Below are 15,527 nucleotides of genomic sequence, written 5' to 3' on the forward strand. Positions count from 1 at the left end.
TGTGTGCACAAAAGGCCAGATTCAGAGACAATTCCAGGCCTTTTTACTGCATGATGGGGAAATGAACCTTGTACCCACCCCAAGATAGGACAAGGCAAAATTATCCAAAAGAGTAAGCAGTGGAGGGTAGCTAGAGAGAATAGTTCAACGGAAGTATCATAAAGAGAAATGAGTATTACATATTCCACATTATAACCGGTTTGGGCACTGGTTTCAAACATCACATTGAGGGCTCTGGATTTTTCCTTCCCTGTTATCTGCAGAGGAGACTTGACAAATGAGAAATGACCAGATAGTGGTAAGTGGTAACTCAAAGTGAATAGGGACGGATCCTTCTGAGGTGTAATGATGCCTCCCCAGGACACGAACCGTAGAAGCCTTGAACCCATCACCTTACTGTTCCCTGAAACTGGTAAACTCCTCCCATGTAAACACAGCACAGTAGACCCTCCCCATAGGGATTGAGCTCTAGGTGTGCCAGAAGAAGTTGTAGTTACACCTTACCTTTTGTTGTTCTGATCAGTGTTGTTACCCACTAACACGATGATGATACGTCTTTCTGCTCCTACATCTACCCACTTACGTGCCTCCTTGGAAGCATTGATGTCTACAAGAGAATGTGTTGTGGAGAGTTGAAACATTTAGTAGAGGTTTAGAGAGAATAACGTACCTGTCCTTCCTCTCTGCTAGTCTTACCAACCTCCCTATTGTTTCCCTCAATCCCTTTTTCGAATAAAACATGGCATAACACCCACTTGTGAAGTCCTAGACCAGCCACTACAACAGTTGAATCACGTGTGTAGCTAGAAATTTAGGCTGCAAAAGCACTCTTGGCCAACCGTGTCCCATAGCTGCCGCTGAACCTGCGTAAGAAAATGTTTAGAGGGACGCCTAGGTGGCTCGGTCGGTAAAGCCTTTGGCTCAGGTCATGATCCCAGCCAGGGTCCTGGGATCGAGCCCCGCATTGGGCTCCCCGCTCAGCGGAGAAACCTGCTTCTCCCTCTGCCTGTCACTCCCCCTGCTTGTGCTCTCTCTCTCTGACAAACAAAATCTTCTAAAAAAATGTTTAGAAGGGAAAGAAACGTACCTTTTAAAGGCTAGAACTGAAAAGGCAAACCACAAAGTATCAAGGAAACCGTGTCTCTGCAAAGTGGCTGCTATGGCCACAAAGCAAGCGGCCTACCATCCTAGGACAGATCCAATCTCAATGTACTGTTTTGATTAAGAAAGACCCTGTAGAGCAGCCAACTTAAGGATTCAAAGCCTTTTGGACTTCGTGTTACAGGTGGAGATTAGACGAAGGCAGAGAAAACGAGAAACAAAGCAGGGTTTGGCCGTTTGGGGAGGCTCCATATTTTTTTCCCCCTGCTTTATCCACAGGTAATCCAAGATGGTACTGCCTTACCATTAATGAATAGGCCTCAGGGGCTGAGGTATAGGGTTAGTGATATGAGAGTGAACACTCAGTATTTGGTCCTCCCAAGCGTATGATCTTAGGAAGTCAATTCCCATGATCGCCTGCAACCCAGAGTCAGATACTCTGCACCCCTCCTCTACTTCCAATACCAAGCAGTCTTAGACCCAGAAGTGGGGAATGGCCCTTGAGCAGGTTGTCCTGGCTCAACTTCTCAACGCTTACAATAGATCACCTTGATAAAAATCCCTAGGGGAGTTGGCAGAGGAGGGGGCAAAAATGTACTGTGTGATGCCTTGGTGGTGGGCTCACCTGGCAGGCGCAGTTGAAGGTGTAGTACAGGAAGCCCTTGAGGAGGGGTATCTTCCCCACTGTGAGGTGGGTTAAGTAGGCCCCTCATCACCCTGAGCGAGGAGGAGGAAATTGTTCCCCCTGCCCCCAAAACTCTCCCCACACTCCATACCAACACGCCTCCCTATCTCCAAAGCCCCACCCAGATACCCCCCTCGCTCTGCTCCCCCAGGCACATGAGTTTGGATTTGTGCAGAGACCGTCTTAATGGTTTCCAGGAGAAGCCTCTGGCCTCGCCATGGGCCCTGCATGCAAGGGTATACATCGCGGCAGGTGGGTGGTGTGCTCTCTGTCCTGCTTATCACCTTGCTCTCTGCCCCAGGCCTGGGTGCACGGCCACGCCCCCCTCAGGCCCTGCCTGGAGCGGCGGGTGATCACGGCAGTAGGGTGGTGGGGGTGCTGCCGTGGTAGGGTGGGGGCAGGGATAGCCAGGGCCCAGAGGGAAAGTTGAAGGACCCACAGAGGGCGGGTGGCCTTGCCAGAGGGAAGTCGGGGCTTGCTTAGGCTCTTAGCATGTAGCACATGCTACAGAGTTGTCACTGACGGGGGCAGAGGGTGCTGTTCTCTGTAGTGCCATCACCCTCCCGGAGAAGGAAATACCAAAGAGATTGCCAGGCATGTCTTGGACAAGCTGATTTATTAGAGCATTAGAGTGGGGCTCCCGCCCAGAAGCACTAGAGTGAGGTGCTCAGCTTCCCTCATCCCCCTCTGCCACAGCCTCCTGGCTCTCCTCCCCGCGGTGCTCCTGCCGAGTAAACTCCTCAATGACTATGTCCTCAGAGCTGGCAAAGCAGCAGAGGGGAATGCAGGATTAGGAACAACATTCTGGGCATCGTCCCTGTTCACTCGCTTCCTGTGATCCCAGAAAAGTGACCCCTTCTCTGCTTCCCAACTCAGATCTAAAGCCCCCTCTGGGGAGCTACCCCCCTCAACCCAATCAATCGACCACTCTGGCTTGTTTCCCTTCGCTCCCTCCCGGGTCTCCCAAAACAAAAGTCCCCACACACCCACCCAGAGTGCTGGAGGGGAAATAAGAATGGAGGGTGAGGAAGAGGGAGGGGATCGAAGAATGAAAGACGGAAGGGGGGGCGAAGGAAAAAGAAAAATGGAAGGGATGAGGGGGAAGGAGGCTTCTGAGAAGAGCAGGGGGTGGAGGGTGTATGAAAAGCACTGAACTATGACACGAAGCTAAACCATGTTTCCACTGCACAGTATTGAAAGCACCACTCCAGGGAAGCATTTTTAACATTTCCATCATCACAAAATGGAGGGTGGCAATGGGGAAAGGGGGATGGGGCTTCCAGGCCTCACATTTCCTTACCTTGCAGCCTCTGGAGCAAGCGTGGAGAGGAAGGGAAGAATGGAGGTGAAGCTTCAGTTCCATGAAGAAATGTCTCATTTCTCTTCCCCCTCCCTTTTTAACCCCCTCCTCCCTCCCCTCCCCCAACTTACACACACACACACACACACACACACACACACACACACTGAAAACCTAGGAACTCAACCTGCCTATTGCTATATATTCTCTACCCAAACAGCCAGTCCTTGATTCCTGAGATCAGAATTGCTTGGTCCCCGACACTCAGGCCCACCATTCCTATCAGTGCCACCTGGTCACTCACCATGTGATGGCTTTGGATGCATCAGGATCAGGGGCAGCTCCACACCAACATCACTGCAAGGATCCCAAGGGAGAGTCACATATCTCCCACCGAGGCCACTCCCTGAACGTCTCCCCCTCGGTTTTCTGGTCCCTGGGATGTCCTCAGACTCTCCTTTGGAGCTCTTTCAGTCTCCTTAGCTCCTCATCCTCCCCTTCTTGCTCCGTCCCCTCCCCCCACAGCTTCCCCATAGCGTCTGTTACCTGGCTATCAGGTCACCTAGGATGCTGAGGGTAGAATGACACCGTAAAATTAGCAGCTGGAAATGGAAAGTGGCAACCTAGTTTTCCTGGGGGATAAGGGATCATAAGGCCAACTCAGCCACAGAATAGGTTTCTGGAAGGGAAGGTGGCTTGCTCACTGGTCTCACAGGTTTGGGAAACTGGTCTGGGAGAAGGGGTGGGGAACAGCTTGGTTGGGTCAGGCCAGCCAGGGAAGAAAACAGAAGTGGCTCCCCGGCCCCTGCCCAGACAGACCATGAACCCTCACTCACCCTCCACCAGACACCATCAGGTTGACTTTCACTTTGTAGGACACCAGGATCCCCAGGAGCTCCTTGTTCATTCCAGGTTGAAGACTGGAGGTGGTAGTAGTCATTGTTGTGTGTTTGTTGGGGGGATGGGGAGTAATGCATTCAGTCCCTCAGTCCCCTCCTGTGCACCTCTTCTAATAGGCCTTCCATGCTCATCTCTCCTACTCATTGAAATCACATTTCTGTTCCTAAAGTCCAGTTTTACCATGTCACCCTCTGCTCAAGAGCCTGTCTCTCTGAGTATAACTACTCGGTGTGGCTTTCACGACCCTTAATGAACTGGCCCCACCCAGCCTCTCTAACCTCCTCTGCCCTGTCTCCCTAACACCTGGGATACAACCTGGGACCCATCCTCTCTCCATGCTCAGAACACGCCTTGCAGATTCCCACCTTCTGGCCTTTGCCCATGCTGTGCTCCCAGTCTGGAATGCTCTTTCCTTCCTCTCTTGCTATCTAGATCCTACTCGTGCCCCAAGATCTAGCTCATTCAGTCTCCTCCAGAAACCCCACTCCAGCTATGCCGGCTTCTTTTCACTTCTATTGAATTTCTAATCTGAACCACATGTATAAACATTTAACCTTTAGACTGCATTTGCGTTCCTCTTTGTTCCCCACCTAGGCCATAAATTGACTGAAGGCAGAGACTGTCTAAAACTTCCTTGTATCCTCCCACGTTGCTTAGCATAGGAATGAGCATGTTAACAGGTGCTCCATGAAAACGCACTGATTGGAAAATAAGACACAGAAAACTGTATGATACTGGGAAAGTCTCTTCATGACCCTGGAATACTGATCCTTTATAAAATAATGCTGTTTGGATGATTTCTAAGGGTCTTTCTAGCAATAACAATCTATAGCCAGAAGATTGATAAGGCACGGAGAAGGGCAGGGGACAATTAGCACTCATCAGGTGGCGGCAGATGGCTTTTGGTGGGAGACGCATCTAGCACTAGGGCCCCCAAAGACATAGGGCCAAATGAATGATTGGATAGAATTCTATCAATTCCTATTATATCGTTCTCCTTTTTTTGGTCCTCCTCATCCTCCTCCATTTCTCATCTCCTAGTCTTTTCACTCCATTTCTGTCTTTGCTAGAGAGTAGCTACTCTAGAGATCATAGTGTTAGAGCCAGACGGCATGTGGTAGAATCCTTTCCACCTCTGCCACTTTCTAGCGATGCGGACTTGGACCAGTTCCTTCATCTCTCTGGGTCCTTAAATGTAAAATGGAATAAGAACACATATCCAGCCTACTTTAATGTGATTCTTATAAATAGTATGTGTATATATACATAGATATATGTATATATGTATAGATATATATGACCTTCGTGAGCTGTGAAATATTATACAACACAGGGAATTTTCCTCACTGCTTTTTCCTTTCTTGCTGCCTGTGACCTAAGCCTGGGCATTGGTCCCATGGGCATTATTTAGCTTCCTGTTGGCCCTCAGGCCTGCAGGGTTCTCTGAACACTGGCCTAGGGACATTTTAAAAAAATAGGTAGGCTTCCTTAACAGTGAAAGCTCAGAACTGTATACATAGCATGGAGAATGGGTAAGGGGATAGAAAATGGAGGTTGGGCATCACATTTGAGCTTACATTGTGCTAGAGGCCAGATTGGTATCACCATGCTTGAGTTTGCCATCCAGCGCCAGGCCCTGTTTCTGGCAGTTGGCAGCCAGGAGCGGGGTTACTGCGAAGCTCTTAGAGAAGCTGGAGTTAGCAGCTATAGTCTCCCTTCAAAAGGAGAAAAGAACTTAGGCAAGGCTTGCCAGTTAAGTGTACTTTCATTCCCAAGACTGTCTTGCACAATTCCACAAACCTACTGGAGTATCCAAGAGAGCGGGCATGTCCCGACTGTGGAGGGTGGGAGCAATTCACTCCAGTGGGAAATCCTTATGCCCCTGACCTCTCTCAGCATTTTGACGGTCCTCTTGTGGGTATCCGCCCTCTGGTTCTCCTGGGAATCCCTCCCCTCCTCTACACCAGCCCTCACCTTGACCTTCCTCAGTCCTGGGTTCTTAGCCTTTTCCTTCTTTCCCCAACCCCCTCCTTTGCCTCCAGTCCCCGACCCTTTTCCCACCAACCCACCCCTTGGCTCTCTGACCCCAGCCCCGGTGCCAACTCACGTGAACTCCTGAATGAACACGGTCTTGGTGTACTTGTCTAAGGAATACAGGACAACATCTGTGATCTGGTCAACTGAACAGCCAGGAAAAGCACATGACTATAATCAATCAGTCATCCTCAAGACTCCAACTCACTGCCCTCAGATGTGACCTGATACATGGGTACACTATGCATGGTGCACTAAGATGTGCTTGTGGGCAAACAGAGATAGGCCCTTAGATAAGCCTGCATTAGAGAGAAGGTCTAGATGAATGCAGACTGGGTAAGTGGGGCAGAAATTTGGAAAAAGACCCGCGGATTAGGGACTGGTGCAGGGGGAATAGGAAAAGAAGCTCACTTGAAATCTTGATTTTTTTGATGACCTTGTTGGTGCAGTTGTTGATAGAAACATTGACAGAGATGGGTTTGCCATGGTAGTGAACCTGAAGCAGGGGGAGAGGCTCATCACAAGGTTGGAGGGAGAACCCCCAGATCAAGACCTAGAATTCTTGTTTCCTTAGCACTGTTGCCGCCCTGGCTTCCGTCTCTGTCTACCCAAGTAGGAAATCAGTGAAGGATCGGGGTTTCGGAGGGGTTTCAGGGTAAGGGGTCAGGAAGTGGGGGTCACAAACCTCCCTGTCCATCCAGGCCTGCAGCTGTAGGGGCTGAGCTGACAGAAGGAAGCGGTGGGTAGTCTGGGCACAGGGGCCAGGGCCTGGCTCCGTGGGTGCAAACTGTATTTTCCGAACCACCAGCCGCACGGAGTCTCTGAGTAGAGGCCAAGAGGTTAGCCAGAACATCTCCTTGGGGACTCACAGACCTTTTCCATGCCAACCCCATGGCCCGGTCCTTGCTTGGGGTGGGGGTGGGTGGAGGTGGGGTAAAGCCTCCCCCCAGAGAATTCCTCTAGACCGTCAATGGAGGTATCCAGACCATGGGTCGGCGCACGATGGCTCACTGGCCAAATCTGGCCTGCTGCCTGTTTTTGGATGGCCCACAAGCTGAGAACGGTTATTGCATTTTTAAATGGTTGAAAAAAGTCAAAGTACGATAATATTTCATGACATGTGGAAATTATATAAAATTCAAATTTTAGTGTCTATAAATAAAGTTGTATTGGAAGACAGCCCAGCTCATTCATTTACATACTGTCTGTGGCTGCTTTCACACTACAATGGCAGAGTTGAGTAGTTGCAACCGAAACTACAGGGCTGGCAAAGCCGAAATATTTATTTTTTGGCCCTTTCCAGAGAAGTTGGCTGACTGCCCTGGAGCAAGGAAGAGAAGCCAGAGGGGAATCAGAGCTGGACCTCTGAGTCGGTGGCGACGGTACTGGGGAGGTTACAAGTAGGGCTCTTTCTGTCCTGAGACTGAGATGTGTTTCCTAGCACAGACTGGAGGCAGGGATTTTGGAGAGGACCAAAGACTACCTCTTGGAGATTTTCTCCTCCAGATTTTCAGCACAGAAACTCTTCACTTCAAAATCAATCCCACAGGCCTGCAAGGGGGCAGGGGCAAAGAGAGAACTCATTTCCAACTAGCCTCTCCTCTTGGGTCTCTAAGGAAATGCCTGACCCCATCCTTTAGCTATCCGTTTCTCCAGTCTTGTCCCTTTGTCCCCCTGTCCCTCTTCCTGGCACTATTTCTCCCTCTTTCTCGGAACCCAGACCTCACCTTCCCTGCATCTTCAGGCCCTGGCTGCAGTGTCACCGAACAGGGGAGGTTAACAGCCATCTGGGGGATCAGAAAGAGGTCAGCAAACAGGAGAAATAGCGCCCCCCCTTCCTTTGTTTTTCCTCTTTAGCTTCGCCTCTTAATCTCCCCTGGAAACCTTGCCCAGGACTGGGGGGAGGGGTCAGTACCTGCAGGGTAAAGGGGTAGGCATTGTCCCCCAGCTTTTGCAGCAGTCGCTCCTGTAGGACTGTGAGGGACCCTTGGGGGCTGGTGGACTCAGGTGGGAACACTTGCTGCACCTGTACGTACAGATCTTTGCGGAATGTCAGACCAATCACATCCAAGTCATCGTGGCCATAGCGGAAGGCACATGTCAACGTGACAAACACTGCAGGCAAAGGAGGAAGAGAGTGACCTGTCATGCCCAAGGGAGAAAAGAAGTTCTTTTTTTTTTTTTTTTTTTTAAAGATTTTATTTATTTATTTGAGAGAGAGAGAATGAGAGAGAGCACATGAGAGGGGGGAGGGTCAGAGGGAGAAGCAGACTCCCTGCCGAGCAGGGAGCCCGATGCGGGACTCGATCCAGGGACTCCAGGATCATGACCTGAGCCGAAGGCAGTCGCTTAACCAACTGAGCCACCCAGGCGCCCAAGAAAAGAAGTTCTTAAATGGCTCAGAGGAAGACACAGAAAGACAAGGGAATATGATTGAAACCATATGGCCATGAAGAAAAGGATTAATACATTAGACTACAGTAAAATTTAAATCTTCTTTACATTAGGAGTCTTTATAAACAACGAAACAAGCAAAAGCCTGGGAGAAAATATTTGCAACATGCATAGCAAACAAAAGTTTAGCCTTCCTAACCTGAAACTAATGAACGTTGTGTGTCAACTATACTTCAATAAAAAAGCTTCACATTTGTCATATATAAAGAACTCCCGCAAATCAACAGTTTAAAAATCCCAATATAAAAGTGTGCAAAGAGTATGGAGAGGCTCTTCGCAGAAGCACAAAATAGGCCAATGAGATATGAAAACATGGTGGGTCGCCTGGGTGCTGCAGTCGGTTAAGCATCTGACTCCTGGTTTTGGCTCCGGCCATGATCTCAGGGTCATGGGATCGAGCCCCGTGTTGGGCTCTGCACTCGGTGTGGAGTCTGCTCGAGATTCTCTTTCCCTCTCCCTCTGCCCCTCCCCCCTGCACGCTCTCTCTAAAATAAATAAATAATAAATCTTTAAAAAAAGGATATGAAAACATGTACAGTCTCATTAGTAATCAGATAAATGCAGATTAAAACCACAATGAAATAACATTTCACACACATCAGATTGTCAAAAAATTTAAAAGTCTGACAATACTAAGGGTTGGTGAAGGAGTGGAGCAATAAGAGTTCACTGCACACTGCTGGTGGGAGTATACATTAGGACAACCACTTTGGAGAAACTCCAGATTGAGTAAAACTCAATCTGCTTATGTATTATGATCTAAGAAGAATTTAGAGGAACTCTTGCTCATGTTTATTGAGGAGATACATATGAGAATGGCCATTGCATCAATATTACATTTGTCATAGCATAAAATTAGAAATCATTTCAATATCAGTGAAAGAATGGGTAATAATAATAAGTTACAGTATATTCATATAATAGAATGCTAAGCTGAGGTTAAATGAATTAGAGCGCCATGTATTAACATGGTTAAGTCTTAAAAAAACTATTGAGTCAAAAGAAAGCTAGCTTCAGAATGATACACACAATCCAATACTGTGTATATAAAGTTTAAAAGCGTGTAGAACAATGCCAGAGTTGCTTACAGATACATAAATATGGAGTAGAAGTATAGAAACAACATAGGAATAATAAACTTCAAATGCGGGATAGTGGTTCCCTGGGGTGGAGGCTGGGAGAGAAGGAGGGAAGGAGGAGAGGGAATGGGATTAGGGAAGGACACATGGGAGACCAGGTTGTTTCTGTAGTTCTTTTTAAAGCTAGGTGGTGGGTACAAGGTATTTATTACATAATTCTCTAGGGTCAGACTACCTGGGCTTGAATATGACTTGTATGAATCCCTCAAGTTCTCTGAGCCTCAGTTAATTTGCCTGTCAATAGTGGGAGCTCTACATATGTTATTTAGACTTCACAACAATCCTCTGATGTGTCATTATTATTTGTTAAATATTTTATTTTCTTAAGCAATTTTTACATCCGATGCGGGGGCTTGAAATCATGACCCCGAGGTCAAGAGTCGCACTGGCTCCCCCCCTCTTCTGGAGTATTATTATCTCCAATTTACAGGTAGAGAAAATGAGCTCAGAGAGTGATGGCCCAGGGTTTCAACCCAGGCCTGTGTGACTCCAAAGCCCAGACTTCTGTATGCCCAACCTAAGTCATAGGAGTTCATGTGAGGAGTTGATGTATAAGAAATCCCTTTGGAAACTAATTATAGATGTGAATGATGATAACAATCATGGGAATATTGGTAGAAATTGGATAGTTATAAATGAACTCATACGTATGCAGCTGGTACCTAAGATTAGGGGCAAATAGAAAGCTGCATCAGTGAACTAGAGGAATGTGGGATGGGGTGCAGAGTCATACCTGTCCAAGGACAGAGTGACAGAGATTGAGGGAAGGGAAGGAAAGGAAGAATCTTACTTCTATCAGGAGCCCTGACCCACAAGGAAAGAAAAGTACCGACAGCCACACACTAGGAGACAGCAACTTGTTTTAGTATTTTTAAGAGATCAAAATACTGAACAGCCAGAATATCTGCTTTTAAAATTAAGAACAAGGAAAGTGAATCTATATTCAAAAGATACAGTGAAGACTGAGAGTAATGATAATGGTAGTGTTTATAAGGACTGGGATAATGTCAGCCTCGTATATTGCAGGAGGGAAAGTTAATTGGTACAATCATTTTGGAGGGCAGTCTGGCAATAGAAAGCTTTAAAGATGTGTGAATGTGGGATGCCTGGGTGGCTCAGTCGGTTAAGCGTCTGCCTTTGGCTTGGGTCATGATCCCGCGGTCCTGGGATTGAGTCCCACATTGGGCTCCCTGCTCAGTGAGGAGCCTGCTTCTCCTTCTGCCTGCCGCTCCCCCAGCTTGTGCTCTCTCTCTCTGACAAATAAATAAATAAAGTCGTTTAAAAAAATATGTGAATGCTCTTTAGCAATTTATTTATTTATTTATTTGACAGAGAGAGAGAGTGAGAGAGCACAAGCAGGGGGAGCGGCAGAGGGAGAGGGAGAAGTAGGCTCCCCACTGAGCAGGGAGCCCGATGCAGGATTCAGTCCCAGGACCCTGGGATCATGACCTGGGCCGAAGGCAGATGCTTAACCAACTGAGCCACCCAGGTGCCCCTGGCCATTCGTTTCTTCTCTAGGCATTTAGTCTAAAGAAATAATTGGACAAGTATGAAAAAAAAATGTGTGTGTGTGTGTGTGTGTGTACATACACACACAAGTATGCACTTCACAGGGTTGTTTATAATAGCCAAAAAAGTCTGATTGAAGATCGGCTAAATATATTATGGTACCCCCATGTGGTATACTACTAGACACCTGAAAAATGCATAGATTTCTACATATTAACATAGGTGAAAAAGAAGGTTAGAAAATATTATTTATGGTATTGCATTTAAATAAAAATACAGCTATTTTTGTATGGAAAATATGAATACATATGAACTAAAATATTATTAGTGATTATCTTTGAGTGATAGGATTGCAGGTCTCTTTCTCCTTCATCTGTACTTTCTAATTTGTCTACAGTGGAGACAAACTTCACAATTTTCAGAAGATGTGACAAATAAATTCCCCTTGGCTTTCAATTATGGCCAATTAAAGAGGGTGGAGAGAGGGAGAAAGAAAAGGGAAAGGAAAGAAGGAGGAAAAGAACGGAAAAGACAGAGAAGGTGAGAAGGAGAGGAAAAGAGGTGACTGGAAGGAACCATGGGAGGGAAGAAATGAAAGAGACGGGGAATAAGACAGAACAAGATCAGGAGGGGTGAGGCAGAGGGATACGTAGTAGCCCCTGAGGTGAGGGTGGCAAACAGATGGATGGTTCTGGCACATCCCCCTGTTTACAAGTGGGGAGGGCATCACCTCCCCCCCCCCTTCCTGGTTCCTTAGCAGTTTAGGATCAAGCTTTTTGTGTGCTAGAAAATAGCTCATTTTCATTTTTAAAAATCCAACATCTATTCTAAAGTTATTAATTTATATTTGTGTCTGTTAGACGAACAGTACCTCTTAATTGTGTGAAAACCAGAAAATACAAACAAAAAGAGTAAATCAGAGCTCTACCATCACACATCATATTGCAGAGATAACTGCTGTTAATATCTCTTGCACCTGCTTCCCCGCTTCGTGTCTTTAATTAAACATAAGGCTACCTTAGATATTTGTGCCATTGCCTTTTTGAAAGTGAACTTTTTATTTTGAGAGCACTGTAGATTCACATGCACTTGTGAGAAATAATACAGAGGGATCCCAGATAGATTTTTGTTAAATAATTCATCTATACTGCCTTACAATTGGCCTTTATCACTCAGTAGTATAGTATAAGCACGTTTTACATCAACAAATGAAACTTGATAGAAAAAAATATTAGAAAATCTGCAAATAAAATCATCTTCATAAAAGTAACAAAACATGTAAAAGAGCCAAGGAACAAAGTGAGGAAATAGACACAACTTAAATGAAGAGTAATAAAAGATTCTACTAAGGAACATAAAGAAAGACTCAAATAAAAGGGAAAAGACATCTTACTTCTGGATCAACATGCATTTTCTAAACTAAGTATTTCCTTCTGTAGGTTATTCTGAAGATTTTGTAGGAATGTGAAAAAATGATTTAGGTTTTTTTTGTTTTTTTTTTTTTAGAATACAGAGTAATTGAGAGTCTTAAATTGGTTAATTTACCGGCTATTCCCCAGAATTCCTCTGATATTTAAAACTGGCTGGACTGCTTATCCACACTGTTTAATCAGAAAGACTAAGGTTATTTTATCTCACAGTATCTAAAGGTTATGTTTGAACTAGTATTCATCAATTTGTTCTGAGCCTTTTTTAAGCCAAACCCAATTTTCAAACTTATTGAATCATAGGGTAAAAAAAAATTCTTAAAAAGCAGTGCAAAACAGCAAAGGAAACGGTCAAGAAAACCAAAAGACAGCTGACAGAATGGGAGAAGATATTTGCAAATGACATATCAGATAAAGGGCTAGTATCCAAAATCTATAAAGAACTTATCAAACTCCACACCCAACGAACAAATAATCCAATCAAGAAATGGGCAGAAGACATGAATAGACATTTCTGCCAAGAAGACATCCAAATGGCCAACAGACACATGAAAAAGTGCTCAGCATCACTCGGCATCAGGGAAATCCAAATCAAAACCTCAATGAGATACCACCTCACGCCAGTCAGAATGGCTAAAATTAACAAGTCAGGAAACGACAGATGTTGGTGAGGATGCAGAGAAAGGGGAACCCTCTTACACTGTTGGTGGGAATGCAAGCTGGTGCAGCCACTCTGGAGAACAGTATGGAGGTTCCTCAAAAAGTTGAATATAGAGCTACCCTATGACCCAGCAATTTCACTGCTGGGTATTTACCCCAAAGATACAAAGGTAGTGATCCGAAGGGGCACATGCACCCTAATGTTTATAGCAGCAATGTCCACAATAGCCAAACTATGGAAAGAGCCTAGGTGTCCATCAGCAGATGAATGGATAAAGAAGATGTGGTGTATATATATACGATGGAATATTATGTAGCCGTCAAAAAATTGAAATCTTGGCATTTGCAACGATGTGGATGGAACTAGAGAGTATTATGCTAAGCGAGATAAGTCAATCAGAGAAAGACATCATCATGTGATCTCACGGATATGAGGAATTTGAGAAACAAGACAGGATCATAGGGGAAGAGAGGGAAAAATGAAACAAGACGAAACCAGAGAGGGAGACAAAGCATAAGAGATTCTTAATCTCAGGAAACAAACTGAGGGTTGCTGGAGTAGAGGGGGGTGGGAGGGATGAGGTGGCTGGGTGATGGACCCTGGGGAGGGTATGTGCTATGGTGAGCGCTGTGAATTGTGTAAGACTGATGAATCACAGACCTGTACCCCTGAAACAAATAATATATTATATGTTAATAATAACAAAAAAAAGCAGTGCAAAAATATTTCAGTGTAATGTTGATCTATGGTACTGTGGCCAGAGTAATGTCTCTTGTTGTTACTTGCTGGAGCTATTGTTTTCTTTGTTTCTTTACTTGGGATCCCCTCCCCCCCAAAAAAAGATAGGGGGTTTCCCTACACAGAAGGAGAGGTGGAAAGATATATACCAGAGGTTGCAAAATGGCAGTCTGAGGGTCACATCCAGCCTAAGGAAAAATAAAATTTTTTTTAATCTATCCAGGCCTTAAAGAATGTTTTAGTTAGCTGCCAACATTTGAAGATCAGGAAATTTGCATGAAAATATGGATTTCTGGAGTACTGGATCTTTCCATAGCCAGTCTAAGCCCATGTTCAGTTTAGCAACAAAGTAAGAGGACCACCAAAAATAATAAAGAAAATCAGAAATTTTAGAAAGAAACTATTTTAATTCCAGCACACATGTAAATGTTGTATACTTTTGAAAAATAAAATTTCATTTATGTTTTAGAAATGTATCTATGTTGAATATTATTTGGGGAAAAGGTACCATAATCTTTTTAGAATTTGGGCTTCTGAAGGTCTTATTCTGAGCTTCATTTCCAGTTCCATTCCAACAATCGGAAAATTTGGCCACACTGGGCTAAAATTCCCGGTTGTTTGCCCCCACCAGAAAAGGCATTCACAGTTCCCACCACTTTTTGGTTTTGTTATCCCCCTCTGGTCCACTCGTCCACTCTACTCGTTCAAGTTACTTGTCTGGCATGCGTGACATTTCAGTTTGGGGTCCCTGGGACATACAAAGGCCAAGAGAATTTTTACTTACTCTTTCGATCTTTTAAGTAATCAGGGTCTACCAGGACCACACCATCTGTGTAGAGAGGGAGAGACAGCACCGCGGTCAGGAAAAATCCTTAGACTGTGAAACAGAAGTCAATCCCTGAAATAGCTCCTCCCATTTTCCCCTTTAATTGGCCTCCTCTTCTGCATGTTCCTTTCTTGGCTTTCTTTTAGTTCCTGGCTCCCATTCCCTTCTCCCCAGGCGCTTTCCCTTTTTGGACTCACTGACCAATGGGATCCACCATGTCCACATGGTCCACGAAGTCCCGTTTCCCCAGGTAGAGGGCAAGCTGTTGTGGAACAACCTGGCATGTTATTCTCATAATCATCTTTGAATGGGTTCCCCTGAAGCCCCCAACGCAAACCCTTGAGACCTTGAAGGAGGTACCCACCTATCCCTTTTGCCCTCTCATTTGCCAGGCTAAGCCATGTTCTCTCACCTTCCCATTGGAGCAGGTCTTCTTATACACCCTATAAAGAGAAAATCAGAAAGAAAATCGGGAAGGTCATTGGGAGAGAAGGGAAGAGGAAAAGAAGGGCAAGGAGAGGAAGGGAAGTGGGGGAGAAAAGGAAATATTCCTAGGATTAAGAGAAGAGGCCCAAGGAGCATGAAATGGTGCAAAGGTGGAGGTAATTGGTAGAGTTCAAATTACAAGTTGAGGAGAGGTTAGAAACTCCTCTACCCCACAGGCAAGCACTTGGGTTTGGGTAGGGGACAAGTCATTGATTCAGAGAGTTAGAAGGGGTTCTTACTTACCTTGAGCTCTTGGCCATGGAGTTG

General features: G+C 45.6%; 1 protein-coding gene across 1 annotated transcript; it reads right to left on the minus strand.

Annotated features, from left to right (window-relative positions):
* Positions 1-1,053: 1,053 nt before the first annotated feature.
* Positions 1,054-15,520, minus strand: ARR3 (arrestin 3). The gene is made up of 16 exons (XM_032393893.1): positions 15,504-15,520; positions 15,187-15,217; positions 14,976-15,036; positions 14,733-14,777; positions 7,936-8,135; positions 7,748-7,807; positions 7,504-7,571; positions 6,706-6,841; positions 6,432-6,516; positions 6,094-6,166; positions 5,564-5,701; positions 3,923-4,006; positions 3,633-3,656; positions 3,391-3,443; positions 3,087-3,096; positions 1,054-2,547 (listed from the first exon to the last, which is right to left on the minus strand). Exons 1-16 carry the CDS (start codon positions 15,518-15,520, stop codon positions 2,454-2,456), a joined length of 1,179 nt encoding a protein of 392 aa, XP_032249784.1. The 3' UTR covers positions 1,054-2,453.
* Between the last annotated feature and the right edge of the window lie 7 nt (positions 15,521-15,527).

Source organism: Phoca vitulina, unplaced genomic scaffold (genome assembly GCF_004348235.1).
Source record: "Phoca vitulina isolate PV1807 unplaced genomic scaffold, GSC_HSeal_1.0 scaffold77, whole genome shotgun sequence".
Classification (NCBI taxonomy): Eukaryota; Metazoa; Chordata; class Mammalia; order Carnivora; family Phocidae; genus Phoca; species Phoca vitulina.